The sequence below is a fragment of the Eulemur rufifrons genome, chromosome 5, assembly GCF_041146395.1.
Source record: "Eulemur rufifrons isolate Redbay chromosome 5, OSU_ERuf_1, whole genome shotgun sequence".
Classification (NCBI taxonomy): domain Eukaryota; kingdom Metazoa; phylum Chordata; class Mammalia; order Primates; family Lemuridae; genus Eulemur; species Eulemur rufifrons.
In genome coordinates this window covers 20,613,027-20,639,829 of record NC_090987.1, presented here as the reverse complement: position 1 = coordinate 20,639,829, position 26,803 = coordinate 20,613,027, and the positions used below count along the sequence as shown (strand labels likewise).

General features: G+C 55.9%; 1 protein-coding gene across 2 annotated transcripts in view; it reads left to right on the top strand.

The window, feature by feature from the left end:
• Positions 1-23,392, top strand: part of CTIF (cap binding complex dependent translation initiation factor) — a 266,261-nt gene extending 242,869 nt beyond the window's left edge. For both annotated transcript variants that reach the window (XM_069468432.1, XM_069468431.1), the window contains exons 11-12: positions 21,071-21,124; positions 22,897-23,392. In XM_069468432.1, coding sequence (XP_069324533.1) covers positions 21,071-21,124; positions 22,897-23,112 — 270 coding nt within the window. In that variant the 3' untranslated portion in view covers positions 23,113-23,392. The remainder of the gene's footprint in view (positions 1-21,070; positions 21,125-22,896) is intronic.
• The last annotated feature ends 3,411 nt before the right edge of the window (positions 23,393-26,803 follow it).

The window sequence follows — 26,803 nt, the reverse complement described above, 5'->3', positions numbered from 1 at the left end:
CCTGGAGATGAGATCGGAGCAGGAGAGGGAGGAGAAACACTCTCCCAAAATCAAACTCAAAAGAAGCAATTTGCAGGCACAATATGAGTGAACTGGTGCCCCAAGTGCTCTCAGCTGGTGAAGCTGCCTCTACTCTGTCCCCACACTCGGCTCTGGCTTAGTGGTCCAGTCTCAGCTTCAGTCCGCCAAGCGTCATGTGAGATTTAATTAGTCTGTCCAAAGTCAGAATCCTGAGTGCCACAGTTATCAGAAGTCAGGGTGGGCGTCCGGCAAAGCTCCCTGGACCAAGAGCCCCAGGGGAAGGGGTCACTGCAGGGGCTGCTTTAGCAAGCACCTGCTTTATGCAGTGCCGGCCCCCAGCTGCACCTGGAGAGGGTGGGGAGCCACAGGGCCCCCTCTCGCCTCTCCCACAAGGAGCACAGGGAGTAGGAGGAAGTACAGGGAGCACAGCAGTGGGTGCATGGCGTGGGTGGGAGCGAACCACCCATTGTCACAGACACTGAGGACAACGGAAGCCTCTTATCCTTTGGCAGTTACGGCAGAATCTCGGCTACAGGGCAACATGTCCAGTAGCAACATAGCGTGAGCCACGTATGTGATTGTAAATTTCCTAGTAGCCACATTTTAAAAAATGAAAAAGGAACAGGTGAAATTAATTTTATGTCATTCACTATGTCCGAGTAATTATCATTTCGACCTGTAATCAATATTACAAAATATCAATGAGGGGTTTTTTTTCTTTTTTAATATTCTTCTTCATTTTATTCTTGTATTGAGTCTTTGAAATCCAGTGTGTATTTTACATGGAAAGCACCTCTCCATTCGGGCTAGGCTTGTGCAGCCGGTGGTTGTAAGACTGGACAGGGCAGGTCTAGAGACTAGCTTCTGGAGTTCTCAGGCTTTTGGAACAGTTCTGGATTCCCCTAAGTCTCAAAAGTATTTGTTCACCACCTCTCTGAGCACCCAGCAGCAGAGGGGGTGCGGGGGCAGCGTGAGAGCCGAAACCTCGGGCTTGCAGCCGGGGTGCCAGCGTGGGTTGGGGCTGGGGCACCCGGCAGGGTCTGCAGAAGCAGTCCCTCTGACCTCAGGATGAAGGAAGGGGGAGAAAAGGAAAGAAAGAAGAAAAGCACGGACAGGGGAATGAAGGGCCACGGCAGGGGTGGCCAACTGCAGGAGGGAGACAAGAGCAGAATCCACAGGAGGGGCAGCACCAGGCAGGGCTGGGCAGCTGCCAGCTCCTCCCCACAATGGCTGGACAGAGGTCGTGGCTGAGTGTGCCTGGAAAACACCATTAGCTCATTCTTTCGTGGCCCTTTTCATCACACAGGACTACCATGTCTGCAATTAAGACCTTCTCCCTTACTCAGAGGTACTGAAACATAAAAGTATTTGCTGAATCTGGTTTCCCAGGGTTCAAAGCCAGACTTAGGAAATGCAAACACACTTGTGGAAATGCAAACACACATTCAGTAACTAATTATCCTTTAATTAAGGCCGAAGCCCTGCTTAAAACAATTAGCTCTGGGAATTGAACAGTAGGGACGACTCCACTTTTTGCTAATTGTTCTTCCCCGATAGTTGGGCAGTGGCAAGCCGGGGTGGCAGGGAACGAATCTGACTGCCGCTTTCGGCCTGGACTGGACCGAGTTCTGCTTGGTTTGGAAATGGTAGTCAGAGGAGAGTCTGAGGTGTGGGGAAGCGCAAAGAGGATGTGGTTTGGGCTAGGGGAGTCGAGAGGCTGCCCCAGGCTTGGACGCGGGCCACGGGGAATCTCGGAAGCGTCTGCTGGCCGCACCGAGGTGGCTTGCCTGGCTGCAGCGGAGGGCGTGGGCCAAGGATTAGCTGACTGGAAAGCAATTAGATGAGGTGCGGCTGGCTGGGAAAATACCTGGAATCCCAGGGCCAGAGTTGAGACTTGCTTGGCTAAGGCTGCAGGCGGGAGTAGAGGTGCCCCCTGGGGAGGGTGGCCCCCGGGCTGCAAGCCTTGGCTGCCTCTTTCGGATGGGAAGAAGTGGGTTATGGAGTGGGAGGGGTCAGGGGAACTTTTCCTGGATCACGATTTCTTCTTTCCAGGGCCTTCCCCCTACTCCATACCCCGCCCCTCCTCAGAATCCGTGGACCCTCCTAAGGCTGTCCAGTGCCATCAGATCACCTCCCCTTTCCCAGGTAGAAGGGAGGTATATGTGCAGTGTTCCCCTTCCAGGGACTCTCACATTTTGGAAGGACAGTGGGAAGAGAAAAATGTGTGCCCCAAAGGAAAAAAAAAATGTGCTCAGTCTTGGGAGGGGTAGGGGGGTCACTAGCCCACCAAGAATCCTCTGCCGGCCGGGTGCAGTGGCTCACGCCTGTAATCCCAGCACTCTGGGAGGCCAAGGCAGGTGGATCATTTGAGCTCAGGAGTTCGAGACCAGCCTGAGCAAGAGCGAGACTCCCATCTCTACTAAAAATAGAAAGAAATTAGCCAAACAACTAAAATATATACAAAAAATTATCCGGGCATGGTAGCGCATGCCTGTAGTCCCAGCTACTCGGGACGCTGAGGCAGAAGGATTGCCTGAGCCCAGGAGTTTGAGGTTGCTGTGAGCTAGGCTGACGCCACAGCACTCTAGCCTGAGCAACAGAGTGAGACTCTGTCTCAAAAAAGAAAAAAAAGAATCCTCTCCCTAGAAAACACCCACATGCATTAAAGCTTGCGGAGAACCCTGAGGCCTGTCTCTGGGCAGGGGTTTCCCAGTTAAGAGCCGCTGATCTAGAAGTATAAAAGAATGTCAGGTTTTCATATAGGCAAGAAGGAAGATCTTTATTGGGCAAAGGCTTTCGAGATCTCCCTGGGAGCAGTTGTGGAAAGGATCCCAAGTGCAGAGCAGGACTCCCTTGGAGCCCAAGAGCTCCTGACAGCTCATTTTTTCCCCCAGAAGGGATCCCAGTTCTTGCATGAACCCCTCCCTTCCTCCCCTCCCCTTTCCTTCTCTCTGTAGATTAGGGTCAGCAAACTTCCATAAAGGGCCAATAGTAAATATTTCAGGCTTTGCAGGCCAAGAGGCAAAACGGAGTTTAACCACATCCCTGCAACGTGTAGTGTGTGAGCAGCGGCACGAAGCCATGAGAGCAAACCGGCTCCACTCTGCCTTCCTCCCGGAAGAGCAGCGTAGACAGTATGTAAATGAATGGGAGTCGGTGCGTGCCAGCAAACCCTTATTTAGGGACACTGAAATTTGAATTTCATATAATTTGTGTCACAAAATATTCTTCTTTTGATTTCTTTTTTCCAACTATTCAAAAACGTATATGAACTATTCTTAGCCCACACAGGCCATAAAAAGCAGGCTATGGCCAGATTTGGCCGGTGGGCTGCAGTTCGTGACCCTGATCTAGATCTGTGGTTCTCAGCTGGGACATGCCCTCCCCACACCAGGTGATTTTGATGCACATTAAAGTTTGAGAATCGCTGTTGTAAAGAACTGGCACTTTCCCAGATGATGCTGATACTGTCATTAGGAGGACCCCACATGACTATGGCTGATCCAGTCTGACCTCCACCCCCATTTCACAGATGACAAAACTGAGGCCTAGAGGTGACATACCTCTGTGCTGTGAACCCAGGGAGAGACACCTTCATCCCAGGATGCAGAGCTGGGTGGTTTTCTATCTCTAGCTGCCTTCAGCAATCTGCCCTGCCAGCTCACACTGCCCGAGGCTCTGGCCAAGACACAGGAAATGTGCATTTGTCCCTTGCAGCCCCAGAGTGGCAGGGCTCCAATGAGTCATTTCCCACGAGTGGAGATGGCATGTGCTGAGGCATCCTCCTGCCGCCAGCCGGCTCCCTCCTGACCACCCAACGTGCGCTTTAGGGAGACTCCCTGCTAGCTCCGGGGAAGCTGAAAGCCCCTCCGTGAGCAGGGAGGGTGGAAAGAACAAGGGCTTGGACGTCGGACTTACATAATTTCAAATCCCACGTTCTTGGGTCCAGCTAGGGCTGGAGGCAAGTTCCTCAAGCTCTTTGAGCCTCAGTTTCCATCAATAAAATGGGCCACCCTAACATTATGCCTTAACCATGGGGCTACCCAGCCTCAGCCCGAAAAGCCACAGAAAAAAGCTGTGCGATCACCCTGGCAACTCGTGAGACCACAGCTGCACTGATGACCTCAGGGAGGCAGTCACTGTCCCACACTCCTGACACTTTTGCATTCATGATTTAGGCTGGGTGTGTAAGGCTCATGTGTCTGGGGCCCTTGGGTGGCCTTCGGGGTCTGGGAACCCCCTGGAATTGTACCCGGATGTCTGTGAACCTGGGTAGATGTGCATTTTTCTGGGAGGGGTGCCGGAGTTGCCATCAGATCCTCAAAGGGATCCATGTTCCCGAGAAAGTTAAAGGTCACATATCTATGGACACAATGCATAGGAGAGCACCAAACTTTTGAGACAGATTCCTGGATTTGGGAATCAGCTCCCTGAGCCCGATGTGTGGCCTTGGGCACATGGGAGATCGTCTCGTTCAGATCAGGACTCCACCTCCTCAGCCCTGAAGACTGTGGCTAGCATGCCTGCCCCACCGAGCCCCGGAATCAGATGTGCCCTGTGAAGGGAACCCCAGAGTGGAGCACCCTAGAACAGGTGGGGCTCTCAGAGCTGCCACCAGGCGAGCAAAGGGCCTCGAGGGGAACCACCCTGCAGCGTCAGCGTGTTTGCTTCAGATTCAAACACCTGGGAGTTTCAAAATGCGAAAAATTAGGCTCTGGTGTTAAGCAGGATGGTGGGGACCCCAAGGGATACCACAAGGAAGGGGCACAAGAGGACTTGGGGGAGGGGAGGTACCACTAAGGGTCAGTTTCTTGACCAGGGAGTCGGTGACATGAGGGTGTTTCCTTTGTGAAAATTCATCCAAATATTTAGAATTTGGGTGTGGTTTTGCATGTGTTACACTTCCATGAAAAATTTTCTCAAAAGATGATATAAATCCTTGGGGATATTTTTAATATAAATTTGCAATGAAGTTAGCACACAGCTTGAAGAAAGAGTAATGTATATATAAATGCAAATAATATAGTAAGATTTAAAAATAATCCTAAGGCCAGATTTAAGTATCTTTCTTCTTAACCCAGACTGCTCTCTAAGTGAGCTTTCTTTAATTATCTTACCAGCCCACGGGCTGTCTCGGCCACTTCACCACCACAATGGGCCTGCCTTGGTCCCTGCCTATTTTGGGGGAGCCTGTCTACCAGGGTGGTGGCCCCACTCGGCCACCCCGATGCCAGTGCCACCTGTTTCCTCCCTCTCTCTGACCCATGGCTCCCCTCCTGGGGTCCCTGGTCTCTCTCCCACAGCACATACATTTGCAGCAAACTCGTCTGAAGGGGAAACCTCCCTTCATTCCCCTGTGGGAACCACCCCATTTCTCTCTTCCCTTTAGAGCCAGGATTTTCAAAAGCTAATCTCCCCACATGCTGTCTCTCTGGGTTGGCCTCTGCCCCACCAAGCCAACGACAAGACTGTCAAGACTGCCATATTACAAAATCTACTGTTGTGGCCAAAAAGCAGTCGTGGATGATACGTAAAGCAGTGACAGTGACTAGGTTCCAACGAAACTGTATTTATGGACACTGAAATTTGAGTCTCGTGTAATTTTTACACGTCACCAAACATTGTTCTTTGGAATATTTTTCAACCATTTAAAAATGTAAAAACCATGCTTAGTTCCCTGGCCTGTACAAAAAGCAGGCTGCAAGAGAGATTTGGTTGGTGAGCTATAGGTTTCCAACCCCTGACCCAGACCCATGCTTCTCAACGGGGGCATTTGGCAATGTCTGGGGACATTTTTGGTTGTGACTCCTGGGGAAGGGGTACTGCTGTCTCGTGGGTGGAAGTCCAGGGTGCTCTCAACATCTTGTTTAATCCTTGCAACTACCCTTGGAGGGTGGTAGTATGTCTAGCCCCACTTTACAGATGAGGAAACTGAGACACGGTGAGGTTACCTCTGCGCTGCACAGCGTGACTAGTAGGAATCCAGGCAGTCTCAATTTTTAGCGTCGGTTCCAAACACCGATCCACTTATGCAACATCCGTCTTCCCTGCTAGACTGGTAATCTACAAGGCCAGATTCGTGCCTCCGTGTTGCATGGCTGGCATGAATGAATGAATGAATGAAAAGTTGTCACTACCGTGTCAGACTCTGTGGAGAAGTTGGGGGCAGAACTTGCCATGCTCCCAGCCTCTATGTCACGCACAGAGGGGCTACTACGTCCCAGGGAACAGAGGCCCTTCCGGGTGGCTTCACCCCAGCCTGCAGCAAGCCATGCTTCCTCTCTAACCCGGCCCTCAGGTGCTCTGAGAGGACCGCTGGACACAAGGTCTCATGAGCTATGTGGAAAGAACTCCTCTTTTTTTTTTTTTTTTTTTTTTTTTTTTTTTTTGTTGAGACAGAGTCTCACTTTGTTGCCCAGGCTAGAGTGAGTGCCGTGGCGTCAGCTTAGCTCACAGCAACCTCAAACTCCTGGGCTTAAGCGATCCTACTGCCTCAGCCTCCTGAGTAGCTGGGACTACAGGCATGCGCCACTATGCCCGGCTAATTTTTTTTCTATATAGATTTTTAGGTGTCCATATAATGTCTTTCTATTTTTAGTAGAGACGGGGTCTCGCTCAGGCTGGTCTCGAACTCCTGACCTTGAGCAATCCACCCGCCTCGGCCTCCCAGAGTGCTAGGATTACAGGCGTGAGCCACCGCGCCCGGCCTAAGAACTCCTCTTGGTGGATGCTTTACTTGACTTGGAACTAGGTAGAACCAAATGGCTGCCCTGGGCTGTGAGCAGCGAGCCTTCCAGCCACAGAGGTTAGGGAGGGAGGTCAGGGAAGGCTTCTTCCGGGAGGGTCTCTCGGTTGGTCTTGCGGGATCAGGTAAGTGGAGCCAACGTGGGAAAAGGCGTGCCCAGCAGAGAATGACGAGCAGAAGCTGGAGGCAGACAAGGACCCCGTGCGTCCTTAGACCTGTGAACAGATGTGCTCGGCTGGATCCGAGGTCTGTGAAGCGGAGAGAGGGGCTGCAGGGCCTGGAGTGGGCCTGCCCGGGGCGCGGCCTGGGTGCCAGGCTAAGCTCTTACCCCCTCGCAGCCTGGCCAGTTGAACACAGTCAGAGCACACGGATGGTACAAAATACTGACTCGCAGGCTCATTCATCCAAAAAGATCATCTCCATTTAGAAAAATTGCCTCATTATTAAAATGTATATTCTACTAAGGGTAAGGCGCTAAAGCCAAACAAACTTCCAGGTGCCAATTAAATTCTCTTATCTCCAAGTCTCTTAGACTTGGCAAAGAGTCTGTCCCTCTGACATTCCCAGGCAGCCCCAGGCCCTTCTCTCAGCCCAGGCCTGTCTGGCCCTCTATTGGGTGGCTGCTCCTCCGAGTACAATGCTAATTATGCCTTTAGCACAGCCCTATTATTCTCTGCACATTAACAGAGCTTAATTGTCCCAGGCCCAGCTGTCCCTGCCCAGTTGGTCCTTGGCTACCGCCTTACACCGAAACCCACTGCGGAACCAGCTGAGCTCCCTCCCGCGAAGGCCAGACCTCCAGCCCAGCTTCTGCGATGTGGCCGCAAGCTCCACCCCCACCCCCGACCCCTGGAAGACTGGCACCTCCGCAGGCTACTGCAGGTGTTTATTCTTCGTAAATACAGCACGCCAAGGTTACCATGCGGAAAAGGACATGGTTTAAGCAAAGGTTTCTTCAGAATCCCAAGCTTGGTGGCAGAGGAACGAGCCAGTGCGTCCCTTCTCTAAGTCCTCAGCACCCCTTGCCAGCTACTTACCCCTCCCCCAACCCACACACCCTGTAAAGTCTGAGATTGGTAACAACCCCCTGCATTGAAAAGGGACACCTGGGTGACATACGCACACCATGAAGAACCTCCTAAGAAGCTTCTGCCCAGGCTGGGAGAAGGTGGGTTGGGGCAGCCCTGCAGACGATCTTGTGCCCAGTCAGTGGTCATGCAGGGTACCCATGAACTGGAGCCACCCCTGGACTCTGGGCACAGGGAGGCCCTTCCTCTGGAGCTGGTGGATGGCCCTCAGTGACCGTGACCTCCCCAAGTCCCTCTGAGACTGCAGAGAACTCAGCCTCTCTGCCGTGGGCAGTCCCCTTGTGGCCTGGGCTCAGTTGGATGCCTCCAGGGAATTGGGTGGCTGGACAGTGGATTGGCCACCCCCAGGGAAGCCTACCCAGAGGAGGAAAGGACTGTTTCGTAAGCGAGGCCAGTGAGCTGGCCCGTGCGCCCTGGCATGCAGCTAGGCCTGTTAGGAAATCACGGAGACGCTCTGTCTCTTTCCAGCAGGCGCCACTTCGCTCTTGCCACCGCTTTGCTCAATTGAAGGCGCTGGCTCGAGGGCCAGGCTGGCGGTGGGCGGGCAGACAGGCACCCTCTGCCACAGGCCCGGTGCCCGGGAAGCTCTCGCTGTCACCTCAGCTGGTGTTATCCAGGGGTCCCGGCCGGCTGACGGGGCCAGCTAGCAGTCCTATGGCCCTCTCGGGTGGGAGGGCAGGGTGGCTCTCAGGGAAGGATTCCAGACTGTTTCCTCCTAGAGTTGAGCTCCAACGCCCTTATCTCCTTTCCTGCCAGGCAGGGACTCCTCACTGATCACACACACAAAAGAAAACCCCACCCAACCTGCACAGCCCCTACCTATTTGAAGGTGGCGGGTTTGCCTCCGGTTTCATTAAATCTAGCTGGTTATCCGTCAGAGGGGCACTAAGTGCATTGAGTTAATATTATAATGTTATATATTTGGTCCTGCAAAGGGGTGGGAGGGCAGGGGAGAGAGGATATCCAAGAAATGGAGCCGCCTTGGTGGTTGCTTTGGAAGCTCCGGGACCTGTCAGTCAATTGAGATGTTTCTCGGAGGAGCGACAAGCAGAGGATAGGCCAAAGGCCAAGCACAAGATTCAGGAACAATCAGAATGGGACAGAGATGGGACGAGGCCGTCATGTGACTGCGTGGAGCAAGCACAGCGTGAATAAGAAGCATGCCTTGTGCAGTCTGTGACGTAGGAGGCCTGGCCGAGTGTCATTCCCATCTCATAGGATGTGGGACTGGGGGGACAATAGTGGGAATGTGGGAATATAGAATGGGGGCAGCTGAATCCCTGAGAGGTCCACCGATTGCCCACCCTTGTCAGCACCGAAAGGAGAGCCCCAGCCTTCAACTCTCCCCGATCCGTGCTGTACCTCGCAAGAGCCCGTCTGCCCTGAGACATTCAGACTTGCTGCTGGGTGACGCTGCCTGGAGGTGGGGGCTTGCCGACCCCTGGAGGTCTTGTTCCAGCCCAGCACTCGCTGATTCTACAGGCAAGTTGCTATGGGAACTGTAACTTCGAATTTCCTGGCTCTGGGGCTGTGAAAATCACAACCTGAACCTTCCCGTTGATGTGGGTTTCTCGATTAATTTCCTGTTTGATTGTTTACTTTAGAGAGCCGGAAAATGCCTTTGCAGGCAGCAAGTTCCCTCCACTGAGACGGTTATCACACCCTCCCCCCAAAGCCAGCAAGGTCAAGTTCAGGCCTCAGGTGGGCGGAGGTGCAGGGTGGGAGGCAGGGGCTGGGGCAGGGGCCAGGGACAGGGGGCCCGCGGCAGCCGGAGGCACTCACCCCAGCCCTGCCCTTCTCCTGGGCCTGCCCAGGGTCCCAGCCTGGGGGATGCCGGGACAGGCCTGTGAGCTCAGAGACTGAGCCTTGTGAGGGGAGCCTGCCCACCGGCCCAGAGCCCCAGGCCTGACCCCAGCCAGCCCCAATCCTCCCCTGTCGCAGGGAGCTGTTTTGTGCTGAGTCAGACACAATGCAGTCCTTCCTTCAGAGAGGGCATGAGGGGCACCAAGGTCCAGGCCTGCCCCCTGGGCCCGGCACTCCTAGCTGGGCTGCCCAGCAGGGAGGCTGGAGAGGAACCGCTCCCCCCCACACCCCCCACACCCCCCAACCCCCGTCTCTGCTCCAGCGGCTCCCCCAGGGCTCCGCCGCTGCCACTGCAGCAGGAAACAGCTCGCAGTGCGCCCAGTTACCGTCATTCCACGCTGCTCCGTGTGGTCCTTGGTGAGCGAGGGGCCCTCGCAGGCTCCGGTGAGGCCTGTGGCCCAGGTGTGGACTGTGGCTCAGGTGTCCTGATCTCCTGCAATGATAACCACTCCTCACTAGGGCTAGGGACACTTGGTGGCCTTTGGAGTCCTCCTCCCCACCGCACCTGCCCAGTCCTCAGAGCTGGGCAGGAGCCCTGGCCCCACTGCGCGAATGGCCTGAGGCCCGTCAACCTGTGGGTGATGGGGGTGCCTGGGAAAGGCTCCCAACCCCCAGTCTAGGTGACCATAAAACGTGCATCTGAATCAGGGCGGCTTTGAGAGGCACTTTGAAGGGCACTTTTGCTAATTACGTTGGGACGACAGGTGAAAATGGGAACCATTCCGGGCAGCCCAGGATGCGGGGTCACCTCCCTGTGGCCAGCCCCTCCCCACCAGCCTGTTTGTCTGGACTTGCCGGGGGCGGGGGCAGCAGTTAACCCATTCTCCACTGGCTCGCGTGCTCCTGGGGAGGCATTTCCCTCTCTGTACCTCAGTTTCTGCAGCTGTACGTGAGGAGGCTCACAGTGGTGTCTAACTCAGATAATCTGGCATAGGGATTGCATGGATTTTAAAATGTACACAAAGCACCTAGAGCAAACACTCAAAAAATGTCAGCCAGGCGACGCACCCTCAGGACACCCGCTTCTTGGAAGTTGAAACCTCAGAGCTGCCTCAGGCATTTCCTGTTCACCCTTTAGGAGGGATCTTGGATGCTGGGGCAGCGAGCAGAGAAGGATCTTCTAGAAGGGCTGGGAAGGGCCCTAAAGGGAAGCTGGGAGGCATTGGCTGCAGACACAGCCGACTTCCCTGGAGTCTCGAACCCAACCCAGGCTCCCGGGAAGTCCTGGCTGCGGGGACTGTGAACAGAACTCCCCTCCTGTCCAGGTCACTGGTCAGGGCTTGGCCCCCAAAATGAGCTGCTGGAGCTGTGGCCCTTGCCTCTGGCTCTGATGTCTGTAGGGGGACTCAGTGTCTGCTCTGAGCCCTAGATTGCGCTTCCAGCCCTGGGGCCAGCTGAGTGTGAAGCATCCCCCATGTGACCCAGCCCTGGGGCCAGCTGAGTGTGAAGCATCCCCCATGTGACATCGACTGTCTGTCGCCACTTTGTACAGGCGGTTCGCAAGCTCGGCAAGAAGGAGGCTAATTGTTCCCTCTGGGTGCCTCATCCGCAATTAGGTGCCTGCCCGCCTTAGTTAGGGGGGCTGGTGGCCAGACCACGGGGCACAAGCTTGCGCTGAAGGCCAGGTCAGAACCATGAATTTCCTGACATCTGACCATAGCCACCGTACCAGGGCTCCATGTTAGACTCATGGAAAAGTGGAATTTGGGGCATCTTCTCCTCTCCTAAAGGTGTCTGCAATGCAGTAATGAACGTAAAACAGCACTGAGTAAGGGCAGCGTGAGCATCTGCACCTGTCCTGATACCCACGGCCACCCTGGCCCTTCCTCTCACTCCAGAGGCCCATGCCACTGCTCTTATTAAGGCAGATTATGCACTTGATCCTCCCTCCCCTCTATCATGCCTCTCTCTGTGCTCTGCCCGCTCACCTCCACCTTTAAACAGGCTCGGGGCTCTTCTACTTCACCGTACCAGACTCCCAGACCGTTGCATGTGACACCGTGCCAGTCTCTTTCTCTTAGCATCCTACCCTCCTCTTCTGTAGGCAAGTACAAAATGAAAGAAAGAAAGAAGAAAGAGAGAAAGAAGGAGGGAGGGAGGAAGGGAAAGAGAGAGAAGAAAGAACAGAACACCCCCCTCAAAAAGAAAGAAATAAGGTACCCTCTCTGTCTGCACCCCAGACCCCCACTGCCCCTACGCAGCAGTGAAGTCCTCTGGCAAAGGTCGCCCCCACGCTTCTAATCACCAGATCCAGGTGACCTTAGTCATTGTTCATCTTACTTGACCTCTCTGAGCATTTGACACCATTGACCTTGTACTTCTTGGAACGCTCTTGGCTTCCATGACGCCACTTCCTCCTGCTCTGCTTAACTCACTGACCGACCTTCTCTTCCTCCTTTGGGGGCTCCTCTCCCTCTCTCCCACCGTAGACGTTGCTGTGTGCAGGCTGGGAGCCCTTGCCCTCTTCTCATCTCACGCCATGTCTTCTCCAGGTCACCTCGCTCACACTGTGGCCTTGACTCACTAACCCGTGGCTCTGATGCTGCCAGATAACCTTTCTCCCATTAGTCACCTTCCCTGACCAGCCCCAAGGCCCATGGACTCAACATTTCTGACACTGACTCAAAATTCACTTTCCCCAAAACCTTCTCCCGCCTTTCCAGTATCATTGATGGCATCATCCTTTATCCAGTGACCAAGCCCCAAGCCCGGGGCTGTGTGTCCTCTGCATTGTTCTGTTCCTCACCCCACTTCTGCCCCTGAACATAGTCTGCCTCTCAAACATACTCCTCTCCTTGTGCCTCGTGTCACACAGCACCCTCCTCACCGGTCTCCCTGCCTCCAGTCCCACACCACCCTCCCAGCTCCCATTTATTCTCCACGCTCTGCCAGAAAGGATCTTTCTAAAATGCAAATATTCTCTTACTACTCTCCAGTTTACAACCTTTCACTGGCTCTCCAGTCCCTTGGGATAAAATCCAACTCAGTAGCATGGCATCTAGAGCCCTTCAGAATGTGGCCCTTGGTTTCTTTATCATCATATATTTTGGGCATCTTGAAATACTTGTTGTTCACCACTCTGCGAGTTCACATTTTTTGCTTTGGTACATTCTCCTTATGCCATATGCCTGGAGTGTTCTCCACCACCATGCCATCCCATGCTCCAACACCATATACCTAGCAAAAGTCTCTTGATTTCCCCCTACTACCCTGTAAGTTATAAGTCTTATTCCTCTTGTTATCCCTGTACTTACACAATGTTCAGTACACAGTAGGTATTCCATAAATGTTGTGGAAAGGGTGGGTAGATGGATGCATGGATGGATGAGTAGGTGAGCAGATACATGGATGAAAGGATGGATGGATGGATGGATGGGTGGATGGATGATGAGTAGGTGAATAAATGGATGAAAGGATGGATGAATGGATGGAAGGATGGATGGATGGGATGATGGGTAGATAGGTGAGTGGATAGATGGATGGGTGGGTGGATGGGTAAGTGGGTGGATGGGTGGGTGGGTGGATGGATGGGTGGGTGGGTGAGTGGACAGATGGATGGATGGATGGGTGGATAGATGGATGGATGGTTGGGTGGATGGGTGGATAGGATAGGTGGTGGCCAACGCAGACAAAGGACAGGTAAAATCAACTCAATTTTGTGAAGGCCCAGGTTGACTATTGTCGCCAGTCAACAGAATTAAGAATTATGAGCACCAACTAGCAAAATAAGGATTGGCTAATCTGGGAGACATTAAAATCATTCTCTGAGGATGAGAATGCTGACCTAGGACTCTCGAGCACCGTCTAGTTGTATGCAGACTCGACGTCTGTCTGGCTGTGCAAGCCACGTAACTACGGAGCCTTAGCCTCCCTCTCTCTTAAGGAGCAATGATAATGCCCGTGGCCTTTCCCTGTCTCCACAAGAGTGCCATGAGGGTAAATGGGATGGTTCATACAAAGCGTGTTGAGATCATCAGGGAAGATATATGTTTCTAAAGATATAAATGTAATAACAATAATAACACCCTACATTTGAATCAAGGTTTGCACTTTTCAAAGCTCTTTCGCCTACATTATCTCCATTGACTCTCAAAACAATCCTAAGCATATATTATGCCCGTTCCCAGGTAAGGAACCGAGGCACGGAGTGATTGAGTGACGCGCCGGGGGTTACTCTTAGCAAGCAACAAATCTTCTGACTCCAAGCCGGCTGCACATTTTTGATGACAGCCTTTCCCCGGTAGATTATCTACTTCCCTGCCGCCTTGAAAAGGGACCCAGACATAATTGACCCTCTTCTTGATGACTCCAGGTGGTTATCATGAGCATCAGTTCATGTGCTACCCTCTAGACTTGGCTGTGGGTGCAGGGCCAGGTCCAGCAGAGGCGCAGGGCGGGTGGCCCTGAGGGCACTCCTGAGATGCAGGTGGCCGTCGTTCTAGACCCGTGCCACGTGCCAGCGCTGTCTCCTCTGCCTCTGCCCCCTTCTTCTCCCTGCCCCCTTTCTCTCCGCTGCCAGCATTTGTGCCGATCTCTGTGGCTTCCTCGGCCACCGCAGCCCTCACCTCCCACTCTCTGCTCTTCCTTGTGCCCTGTCCTCTGGACTGTGGCTCCTTCCACTCCCTCAGCTTGTCCTCCCGCAGCCCTGGCCCGGCTGTCGGCCTGGCCAACCAAACCCAGCCTCCGTGAACTTCCCCTTCAGCTCCCTGGTCGCTGCTCTCTGGCCCACCTCCCACCACAGCAAAGGCAGGAGGCTGCAGGAGGAGGCAGGGGCTGGGCTCAGCAGAGCTGCATTAAGCAGCCAGGGTTTGTTCAACCAAGGTCGGAGGCTGTGCTGGGGGTGATCGAAGGTGCTCAGGAAGGGCTGGCCAGCCTGCCTGGGGTGGACGCTTCACCCCTCGCTAGTAAGGCAGGATGTTGTGACCTCCAGCTCTCATTCCTGCCCGCACGGGGAGGCGGCCCCATGGATTCTTCCATCAGCACCCTCTCTCCCTCCCTGCGGGTGGCATCCCAAGCTACCAGCCTGGCTGCATCCTGGGCACGCCTGGCACAGCGTGCCTGCGCCTACGACCGTTCCCCTGGGGACTCCGGGCGACTCCCACCAGGCCACCTTTCTCCCTGGCTGCTGCCGGGCCTCCCACAGCCCGACTTGAGCACCCTGGCTTCTCCCCGAGGGAGGATATGATGGGTGTGCCCACAACAAGTCTCCGGCAGAGACAATAGGACAGGAATGCATTAGCTTCCGAACAAACACTGTGTGGGCTCGCACAATTGCCTTGGATTCTCGTCCAAGAAACACATTTCACTGTTCGAGGGCGCCGGTGGCTTGCCTGCCCCGGCCCGCTCACCTCCCTCCTGTGCCAGGGACTTTGATGAGAGTGGGCTGCTCCTCCCCCCCCCCCCCGGGCCTCAGACCCCCGGTGGGCGGCCTGGCCTCCCCTGTTGGCATGGCTCTTCTCCCAGCGAGTGGCAGCAGGGGCGAGGGACAGTCCTGCCCCACAAATGGTACCTGCTCTGCCACTGCCTTTTTTTAAACCATTTTTTTTATTGTGGTGAAATACACAGGACCTAAAATTTACCATTTTAACCATTTCTAAGTGTGCACTTCTGTGGCATTACGTTCATTCACACTGTTGTGCTATTATCACACCATCCATCTCCAGAATTTGTCATCGTCCCCTGCTGAAACCCTGTCCCCATTAGACACTAACTCCCCACTCCCCCTCCCCCAGCGCCTGGCACCCACCCTTCTACTTCCTGTCTCTATGGATTTGACCACTCTGGGGACCTCATATAAGTGGAATCGTGCAGGATTTGTCCTTGTGTGTCTGGCTTATTTCACTTAGCACACTGTCTTCAGGGTGGGTCCATGTGGCAGCGTGTGTCTGGATTTGTGCTGAGGCTGAACGACATTCCACTGTGTGTCTATGTTATACCACCTGTTTGTCCACGCATTGGTCGGGGACATTTGGGCTGTTCCTCCTCTCGGCTGTTGTCAGTAATGCTGCTGTGAACGTGAGTATACCAGTATCTGTCCGGGTTGCCGGTAGTTTTTAAGACCTGTCTTTGAGTTGAAGAAAGCAATGGCCTCCCGGAGATCCCAAATAGAGCACCCGTAAATGAGGGAGCTAGTCGGCCCCTCAACATTTCAGCAGGGGTTTGTGTATCCAAACACTAGCTGTCCCTTAGGAAACCAGAGCCCTGAAGAAATGGAACACAGCATGGGTGAGTCTGGGCCAAGACAGAAAGGTGGAAGGTTCTGCCCTTGGGATCATGGCCACAAAGGCAGGTCCCGTAAGGATTCCTGGGAGGCCACTGGTCACGCAGAGGCATGGTGAGCCTGGGAGGGGGGTTCCGGAAGGGGCACTGGGGTCCCAGGGAGGAAGCCCATGGAGTTGTGTCAAGGGCTCCTGGGGGAGGCAGGCCAGCCCCTGTGACACACGGAGGGCAGCAGGTGGTGACTTCCCAGCCGGGTGCCCCTGGCCAGCAAAGCTCCCTCGTGTCAGAGGGAGGTTGACGGGGCCGCCCTCTGTGGTCCCTTCAGTCTAAGGGCCTGAGAGTCCACTCTCAAAAGCGGGCAATGGGAGGCCAAGCCGGCGTGCAAGGGAGGACGGGGCCTGGTCTGCATGCAGCCACCTCGTTCCTTCCTGTGCTCTCTGCGGTCCAGCAACTGGGAGGGAAAAGTAAGATGAGAAACTCCCAGCCCTCCCTGACTTCCTTGAGAAAACCCAGCAGGTCATTTGCAAGAGAGCCTATCGCACACGATGTGATTTTTGGCTTAAGGCAGACTTTCCCAAACAACCAGGAGAAAGATAAGGTGGAGGAGAGGCCCTGGGGTTGAGAACCCAGCCCCAGCTCTGCCTGAGCGCCCTGCCCTGGCCGGGGAGGGGGCAGGGGCAGCGGCCCAAGGGACAGGAAGGGGAGTCACCAGGTCCTGCAGTCACAAAGACAGGGAGAGAGACAGGAGGCAAACAAGCAGATACTAAGTCAGGGGCTGGAGAGAGAAGTGAGCCAGGAGGGGCGTGGGGAGTGATCTGTCACCAGGCAGGCAGGCAGGGACGAGGGGATGTTTGGGCAGAGCCCTGCACAGGGTGAGGGGACGCTATGGTCTCTTAGCGTGTCTCTGGCCAGTAGAGCCCCCCTGACCTGCCCTCTGGGCTCCTGTGGCCCCGATGTCCTGCGTGCCCATTTGGCATGTCGTGAAGACTGCCCTGTGTCCTCAGCCTCCAGAAGTGAATGCCGTGGCTCCTGCTAGGTGGGAGCCTAGGCGGGGTGGACAGTTGCAGCAGGACAGGAGAAGGGAAGAAATAAGGATGAGCAGAGTTTGGATTTCGAGCCCACAATGTGGACGGCCCCTGCGTTGGTCGTGTGTGATTTCACCTCTCCTTCTTGACTGTGCCGTGCCCAGGTCAAACTCTGGCTCCAGCTCTCGGTCAGTGGACAAGGACGATCGCCTTCAAAATGCTTCCCTCTTACACACTCTTCTCACCCTCTGCCCTTTCATTTACAAATGCAGAAAACAACGCATAAATCCTATCCACCAACACTTAGTGAGGCCCGGCTGTTGCCAGGGGCCGCACCTGTGTTAAAGGGCAGCGGAGATGAGTGTGGCGCTGCCCCTGCCTTCAGGAAGCCGACAGGTCACACTGGAACTCAGCTTTTCATTTGTGCAGCGTGCACGGGGCCAGGGAGTGCCCTGGGAGGGAGGGGCAGGGAGGGCAGGGGGCCGGGGTGATCAGGAAGGTGCCGGGGAGCAGCTGGGAAGTGACCCAGCCTTGAAGGATGGAGAGTGTGGGGGGTTGAGATAGAAAGGTCACTTGGAGCCCAAACACCAGCTACGGAGTCTGGGCCTGTATCCCGGGCAAAGGGGAAGTCACGGAAACCCGTGGCTCCTGACACACACACCTCCCTCTCTCCCTCTCTCTGTCTCTCTCTCTGTCTCTCCCCATCCACTCCAGAGGCAAATATGTCCAGACTTGACTCCTCTCGCTGTCTGCAGTCCCTCAGCGTCCGCCCTTCCCTCCCACAGCAGGGAAAATGGTCCACTTAAAACACAAACCAGGCCCTGTCCTGCCTCCGCTCAGAGCCCTGCCATGGTGCTCATGTTGCTCAGAGGAAAACTCCGAATCTTGTCCTGGCCTGCAAGGCCGAGGGGCCCTGGCCCCGCCGCCTCCCTGGCCTCATTTCCTGAGACTCTCTGTGTGCTCCTCATCCTGACACCGGCCTCCTCCATGGGCCAAGCCCCTCCATCTGCCCCCCACCCCCTGTCTGAGCCTTCTGCCAGGGCCACCCTAACCGGGCGTCACTGGCCTGGCGCCCTGACCTCCCTCACCACTAAGCCAGTACCCCTGACACTCTTACTCGAGGCCACTTTAAAAAAAAAAAGATCATTAACATTATTTTTTATTGATAAATCATAATTATATACATTTATGGGGTACAACAGGACGTTTTGATATGTGTATACAAGTGGAGTGATTCAATCAAGCTAATTAACATATCGGTCACTTTGCTTAGCACAGCGCCTATCACCATCTGATACAAACATTTATTGGTTTATTGTCGCCTCTCCAGCCCCCGGAGCAGGACTCGGTCTGCTTTGCTGCCTGCAGGGAACGTGCTGGCCTGAGCAGGTGCTCAGCAAATAGCTGTGAATTTGTGAAGTGGATGAGCCCCCAATATTTTGTCTTTTTTTTTTTTTTTTTTTGGTAGATCTGTGCTGCTTTTCTCAAAGGCCACCTCAGCCTCTCTTACAGTGTGACCCAGGAGCTCTGACGTCTGGCGTGGGGTGGCAGGGCTAGGTCGAGGGCAGATAGACTGAGTCTCTAGCCTGATTGGTCCACACTGGCTTCGAGGTCGTGGAAATTGTGGGAAGGTGGTTCTTGTGTTTTACGTAGTATGTAGTGCGTTTTCATTCGTTCCACATTCCACTCCGTATTTACTGAGTATGTACTAAACATAGCTCAAAAATTCCTGTGGATGAAATGTCCCAAAATGTTTCTCCATAAAAACAGCAAATCGCCTTCACGTGAATTCAATCAGGTGTTATTGGGCTCCTCGAGTCGTGGGTTGGGAGTGAACTGTGGCCTCACCTGGAACCGTGTGGCTCAGTGTAGCTGTTGGGTTTTCCTTGTGACAGTCGCCTCTGTGGCCAACGTGCCCTGAGCAGGGTGTGGCGTGGGGTGGTGGGGAGATGACGCTGGCCAGGTGTGCAAGGACTGGGGCAGGAAGTGGGATTGGGCGGTGTCAGGACGCCAGGCAGTCCCCCACGAGGGAGGCAACAGGCCTCGCCTTCGAGTGAGGCCAGAGACCAGGAAAGGGGGGCTGACGTGCTCTGGAGACATTTCAGAGGGAAACTAGCAGACTCTGCTACCTCCTTGGTTGTGGGCGATGAGGGAAAAGGAACATGACGGTGGTTTTGAGCTGGAGGGAACAGTGAGCCGCTTTGAGGCACAGGCGGTAAAGCCGGGGTGTCGTCCAGAGAGAGAAGCTCAGCAAATATGGGGGGCTCCCTGCAGACGAGCTGTATGTGGCGTCCCCTGACAGCTGGGTGGTCAACATGGCAGGATGGGCTGGTGTCGAGAGAGCAGACGCCTGAGGATAAGTATTTGGGGAACAGAATATCGGGAACACCTGTGTTAGGGACTAGGCGGAGAAGCGGCAGAGGGGACCGTGGGAGGAGTGACCAGTGGAGTTTGGGAAGAACTGGGTGCCCAGAGCGAGTCTCAGGCAGGTGGTGGGGAGCACCCCAGTGCTGCTGGGGGCTCGAGAGAGTAAATCAGAAAACTGGGACGTGCCAGGCATTGGTGAGGAACCAGAACCCCCATGCATGGCTGATGAGAACGTAAAATGGTGCAGCCACCGTGGAAAACAGGCCTGAAGTTACTCAAAGAGCTAAACATAGAGCTATCACATGACCCAGCCATTCTATTCCTAGGCATCTACCCAAGAGAATTTCACGTACAAACTGGTCCGTGAATGTTCACAGCAGCGTTGTTCATAATAGCCAGAAAGTGGGCATAGCACAGACGCCATCAACCGGTGAATGGATAAACCAATGGGATGTGCCCAACACAATGAAATATTATTCAGCCATAAAAAGGCATGAAGGACTGGTGCACGCTGCAACATGAGTGAACCCTGCAAACACTGTTAAATAAAAGAAGCCAGTCCCACATCCTGTATGATTCCGTGTATAGGAGGCGTCCAGCGTGGGCAGATCCACGGAGACAGAAAGGAGAGTGGGGGCTGCCAGGAGCAGCGGGGAGGAGGGAGTGAGGAGTGACTGCCAGTGGGGATGTGTTTGTTTGGGAGGGCAATGAAAATGCTCAGGAATTAAATAGCGGTGACGGCTGCACAATTCTGGGAATGTCCTAAAAATCACTAACTTATATACTTTCAAATGGTGGATTTTATGTCATGGAAATTATATCTGTATTTAAAAGAGAGTCGTGCGCTATCATCCTAGCACTTTGGGAGACTGAGGCAGGAGGATCGCTTTGAGGCCAGGGGTTCAAGACCAGATTGCACAACACAGAGAGATCTCATCTCTACAAAAAATAGAAAACTTAGCCGGGTGTGGTGGTGCACGTCGGTAGTTCCAGCCACTTTGGGAGGCTGAGGCAGGAGGATGGCTTGAGCCCAGGAATTTGAGGTTATAGTGAACTATGATGATGCCACTGCAGTCTAGGCAGGGCAACCGAGTGAGAGCCTGTCTCAAAAAAAAAAAAAAAGAGAGAGAGAGAGATTGAGAGAGTGAGCCAGGCAGCCTAGATCTGGGCATGGCCAACCCAAGCACTGGGCCATGGCCCTGGTTAGCGACAGCTCCAGCCTCTGGGCAAGTCCATCCGGCCGTGGTTTGGAAAGTCCACAGCACGCGGCCAGTGGAGAAGAGTGCTTTGATTACTGGACACCCTCCTACGGCCAGGCCCAGGGGCGCCGGAGCCCACGGCTGGGCCTCCTCACACACAGGGGAGTCACCCGTCGGACACCTTGAGGCTGATTTCACTTCCCTAAGGATTTTAGCTGCCCAATTCTTAACAGCACTGCAGCCTGTCTCTGCGATGTCCTCTAGTCACGGCGTCCAGACCTGGCCCAGGGCTCCACCCCGCCTGAGTGCACTGTCTTACGGCTCTCAAAGCCCGTCAGAGAAATCGCGGCTGCTGGGTGCAGCTTTCTTTCTCTTACTTTTCCGGGCATCTCGCTCGGGCCCGACCCTCAGAGGTGTTTGTTACAAGCTGCATCGGGGCTGGGGCTGGAGGGAAGAGGGCAGGGGGCAGGGGCTGGAGCGGGGCACGAGGGCCTGCCGCTGGCCCGTCACCCTCATGGTGTTCTCTGCCGCTCTCTCCCACAGCTCTTGCAATCTCAGGATGTGAAGGAAGATGCTGTCCTTTGCTGCTCCATGGAGGTAAGCCGTGGGGCTTAGACGTCCTGACCTCAGACCCGGTGCGTCCCTCCTGCCTTGGCAGTCATGGGGTGCAGGGGTCGCTGGAGGCATCGGCAAGGCCAAGGGAAAGCTTTTTCGGGCAAGGCTGGTGGCAGATGGCTCCAGGAGTGGGCATGAACTTCTGCATCCAGAACTGTCCACCCTAAACCAGAGTAAATGCTGGGAGCAGAGCAGCCCACCACTGGCTGGAGGGAGAGAGAACTGGTTCTCTAGAGGGACCAACAGAGGGCTGGGACTGCCCACTTTCCCTCTGCCCCCTCAGGCCACCTGCTTCCTGGATCAGGCATGCCACACAAATGACTTAGGAGACTCCACACAACCCCCTGTCCCCTCTGTGCTGGCACTGCCCACCCCACAGCAGCCCCCTCAGGAGGTGCCACTCCTGTCCCCAAGGTGCAGCCACTGCTCATGGAAACTTCCTCTGGGATCTTCCTTTTAGAGGCTGGCTTTGGCCCAGTCCCTGGGGCAGATCTTTGCCCTCTGCACACAGCCTGGGGTGCAGGCGGGAGCGGGGCTTCCCGCACGAGGGCCTCACCTGTCAGGGCTGTCACGAGCACACCTCTCAGGCCCGGCCACAACGGCCTCACCCAGGGAGCCTGGAAGTCAGAAGCGCTGGGAGCCCAATGGCAGCCTTGGGTCTGTGGGACCGTCCCTCTCATCCCTCTATTCATTTGCTGGGATCCAGCTGGGCCCCCTACAAGGGGCTTAGGACTGGGGGAAAGCAGGAGAAAGCAGCCCTCGGACAGCTTCCAGTCTGGGTAAGGGTAGATCGCGCGCACACACACACACACACACACACACACAGAGTGGATGTGCAGTGCGTAAAATAAGTGTGGGCACAGAGCACACAGCCCTGAAAGGTCAGAGGACAGAGGTCAGGGGGCACTCAGGAGCTCGAGGAAGGCTTTGTGAAGACTGTAGAGCCTAGAAAAATGGGTAGGACAAGGCTGGGGTGGGGCAGAGGTGGGGATTGCGAGTGTATGGAGAGCCCCCGGGGGCTGCTGCCTGGGGGTGTGCCGATCCAGGAAGGGGGGGATCCTGCCCAGCTGGGCTTTTCAAGAGGATCAGGGTCTCTGCAGGGCAGGACCTCTGGCTGGCCTTCTCCCCGGTTCATGTTTCTCTGCCCCATTGTGTCATAGGCGTGGGCAGAGGTCAGTTCTGGGGCCTGGTGAGGTGGGATTGGGGGCAGGAGAGAAGGCGGGAGAGAGAGAGAGAGAGAGAGAGAGAGAGAGAGAAAGAAATAGGAGCCATTGTCCCTGCTCTCAAGTTCCACACGGACACCTGCAGGTAACAATGACTAAGCTCATCCCCAGAGAGACGCCCTAACAAGTGAAATGAGCACAGTGCCACCTGATCACCAGTGGGAGCAGATCAGGGCGCTGTTGGGGGGTGTGAGTGTAATCAGGGAAGGCTGCCTGTAGGAGGGAGGCTCTTGGGTGAAAGGGACAAGAGGCACATTCTTGGGGAGGGCCCCTTCAGCCCTGGGCAGCAGGTGATGTTCTGATCCCTCTGATTCCTGCCGGCAAATCGCTTGTTAATGTGGGATCCCACACTTGGCTGTGCCCACCTGCAGCCCCCTGTCTTCTTTCCTGCCACAGCACGGAGGCCTGGGCCTGCATGTCCCTGAGACAAGCCAGCTATTTCCTGTGCTTGCCCCCAGCCCACCTAACCAAGGAGGTCAGGGGGCCTTTGCGGGGCCAAGTCCTGTCCTAACCCCACCTCTGTACTTGCAGCTGCAGAGCACAGGCCGGCTGCTGGAGGAGCAGCTGCCCGAGATGATGACAGAGCTCCTGGCCAGCGCCCGGGACAAGATGCTGTGCCCCTCAGAGTCAATGCTGACCCGGTCACTGCTCCTGGAGGTCATCGAGCTCCACGCCAACAGCTGGAACCCTCTGACGCCCCCCATCACGCAGTACTACAACAGAACCATCCAGAAACTGACAGCCTGACAGCCAGGGGGCCTGGCAGGCGGCCCACGGGCAGCTGGGGCCCTGGTTCGCGGGGCCAGATGGACAGGCGGGAGGACAGGGGTGGCCCTGGCTGGTGGAAGAAATGGGAGCAAGGCAGGCAGCGTCAGTGGCCAGTCTGGAGCCAGACGGGGAAGGGATGGAATCCCTGAGAGGAGCCCCCGCACGAGCCCCCCAGCCCGAGCATGCGGCAGCTCACACCAATAAGGGAAGCATGTTTCTTTTCCTGGTGGCCCCGGCCCTCCCCTCCCCACTCCCGTCTCCCCCTGGACCCGTCCCCGCAGAGCTTTGTGCGAGGGATTTCATCTCTGACTCCTCTCAGCCGGACACCGCTTGGGTCAGAAAGGACCTCAGAAGGCTGGAAAACTGGGTCGGAGACGGGCGCGCATTGTTCCCTCACGCTGTCAGCCGCAGTCGCCAACTGGCAGCAGGCGACGTGTAGCAGATGTCCGGGAGGACAAAGGCAGGCAGGGTCCCCACCAGCCGCCCCCCGCAAGGGACGGCCTTTGTCAGCCGTGGCTGAGCTTTTCTCCAACCTTCACGCTCCACCCTCCCGCCTCCTCCCCGCAGCCCCCAGCCTCGGGCCCAGGGCGTCGGGGGCAGCGGGGGAGATGGAGTTTGCAGTTCTACTTGCACTCTTTTGTTTACTGTGTTTTATTTTTCAAAAGTCGGTCGCTTTGAAGTCTCCTCTCTCAGTGAAAATGCCCGCGATGTGATCACACAGTCAGCACCGCGAGGACCCCCGGATTAGTGGGAGATCAAACCCGGCCCCCTCTGGAAGGATTCTAGCCACAGACAGCTTGCCAGTAGCCAATTAGGGTAATTGGAAACTTCTGCCCCGGCAGGGGTCCCGGCTGGAATCCTGTGTTCCTCACCACTGGGACCACAGTAAACCCCGTCCTGGCCCCTCGGGCCTTGTGGTGAACAGGGCCCAAAAGCTGGCGAATTAAAACCAAAATGCTAGGTGGTGTTTCCCACTCCACTCTCAGGTCTTGCTGGGGAGCAGGGTGGGGTGGGAGCTGCCTGGCTGTCCGGGACCTCGAGGTTTAGCTGATGCCCTGTCACTGCCCCTAAGCCTCAGCCCAGGCAGGGTGCAGAAGCCCAGGCCTCCCACGGTGGTTGGGAAAGGGCCGAATCCATTGGGTCATGACAGGGACAGTCAGGTGGCTGGCCCGGTGGGGCTGCCAGATGGAGCTTTCCAGGCTGGGGTTTCTTGAAAGGCCCCGGTCCTGGGGAGCAGCCCCTTTTGTGGGGGCTGGAGAGCAGGACCCGGGGCAGCGCTGTGAAGGGGCTGGCTTCAGATCGTAACAGGCGTCCACACAGCTCCATCTCCGGGGTCTGGAGCACACCCTTTGATGAGTCCCCCAAAATGCCAGAGGCCAGCCACTTCCTTCTTTGCTCCTTTGTTGGGGCTGGTCATGCCCTGGGTCACGATGGAGCCCCTCCTGGCATAGTCAGACCGGCTGGGGGAGGAGGTGGCGGGGAGGGTCTCTCCTTACTGGTTCTAAGAGAGCAGGTGGGTGGGGAGGGGCTTCCTCAGTTCCCCCAGGTCTGGCCCCAGTGTTAGAGCCTGGGCCAGTCCCCCAAAAGAGCCTGTTGGGGACAGGGTGGGGGAGCAGGTTTACCTGGAACAGGTCTGTGGCCTCTGCCAAGGAGCCCGTGCTGGCCCCGGCCCCCGCTCGGCCCACTTCTCCCCCACGCCTTTCTTCACTCTTAATTGCTCAAGCTTCTGCTTCCTGCCTTTCGTCCTCGGGCCCACGTAGGCCCCGCCCGGGGCCCAGGGACACCAGAGGCCCAGCAAGAGGCCTTGAGGGGAGAGGGGCTGGCGTTGGGGTGCGCAGAGAGGGCAGCAGGGGTCATGGTCTCGTGCAGTCAGGCAGGCCCGCCGGGCTCGCCGCCCTCAGCGAGCCGCACCTGCGCTTGGCGAGCCCCGCTGCCCTCCAGCGAGGGTGTGCGGCCGTGCGAGCATCCGCTGCAAGCGAGGCAGGGCCCGGGCGAGGAGAGGCACCTGGAAGCGGGGGCTCCTCGGCGCTGCCGTGGGCCCCGAGCACCAGCCTCAGGAAGGGAGCTCCCAAACACTGTGCGGAGGGGCTCGCGCCCCCCAGAAGCCGAGACGGGGCTGTGGGCACCCAAGGCCTGACGCCCCTTCCTCCTCACGCCCTCCTCGGTGGTCTTGCCCCGGGGCCGCCTTCCCTGGCTGTTAGGCGTGTGAAGAAGTGAGATATAAATATGTACACATATATAAATATATTTTTAATTACGTGTCGTGTCACGGTGGCTCCAGACTTACGGTTTGCCTAGTTTGTTCCATCGCTTGAAAGCGCTTCCTGGCCAATCCGAATAACACTTTGAGCTGTTTTCTAAATGCAGGTTGCTGCTCCTTTTTTCAGACATGGAAGGAAAACGCTGAAAAAAAAATTTTTTTTTTTTTTTTTGTCCAGAAACAACAGTAAAGCCTAAAATTTGAGACCCTGAGGCAGCTTCCCAGGGGAGACCACTCAGACGGGAACTGGGGGGCAGAAGTGTGTGCCCTGCCCTGTGCTGAGTGAGGACGGCCGTATCCACGCTGACCTCTGAATGTATTTGCTGGGAGGCAGAACTGGATATTGCATTTCTGAGGCTCGTGTTGTTCTCCCCACTCGCCCGCGGTGCTTGGCGCATGGAGGAGGCTCAGTCCAGCCATCTGATGTTGATCCTGTCCCGGTCTCTCCCCCCTGCCTGTCAGGATGAGTTAGTCATTGTTTTCCTCTGAGGCGGCCGGCTTGCCGCAACCCTGCTCCCCACGGCCTGGTGGCTTTGCCTGAGCTCTGGGGCCGCAGCCCCAGGGAGGCTCCCGACTTCCCCTGGACGAGGCCGGGAGCCCCACGTCCCCCGTGGGGAGCGTGCGCCCTCACGCCCAGTGTCGTCTGCTTGTCCTTCCTTAACCAGTCTGTAAACCTTTATGGTTTGGGGATCGTCCTGTCCGTCGTGTAAATGTACATGTTGGCCGAGTCGCTATTTATTCTAATTTTTATTTTATTTTATTTTAATTTCTCCGAGGGATGGGGTGGGTGGGGTGTGGGAACTGTACCACTGATCAGGCCTGGGCAGCTGGCGGGGCGGGGGCCGCCCCAGACGCGGCCTCCGAGCAGCCGAGCCCCAGTCTGTTATCTGGCATCAGACTCCGGCCGAGCTCCTTGTCTGACAGCCTCTCGGGGCCTGCCCAGGGAGTCGCGTCCCTCCGCTGCTGAGCACTCCGTTGGGAAACCTCTGGCAGGGCCTTTGAGGACGAGGATCAGAGAGAAGACGACTTCCCTGTGCTCAGGACACTTGCACAGAAGGGCTGGTCGCTGCCCCTGCGCCAGCAAGGAGCTGCACGACAGGACCTGCCTCCCTGGAGCAGGGGCCTGGGGCTTCCCGCCAGAGCTGCGGCGGAATCCTGCTCGCGCACCCACCTTCCCTCCGTCGGTATGTCCTGCTTTCCAGCTGAGCCCAAACTGCAAGTGGGTTTAAAAAAATAAACAACACCGAAAACCAAAAATGCCCTGAATCCGTGTTCTCTGTGTGTTCAGCAAAGGAAATCTTTCCCACGGGCTTTTGTGCCTCAGCGGGTGCTGGCTGGGCCCTCGAGGAGCCCCTGCCCAGGAGGCGAGCAAATAAGAAGATTGCCCAGCTTTGGCTGCCGGGGCAGCAG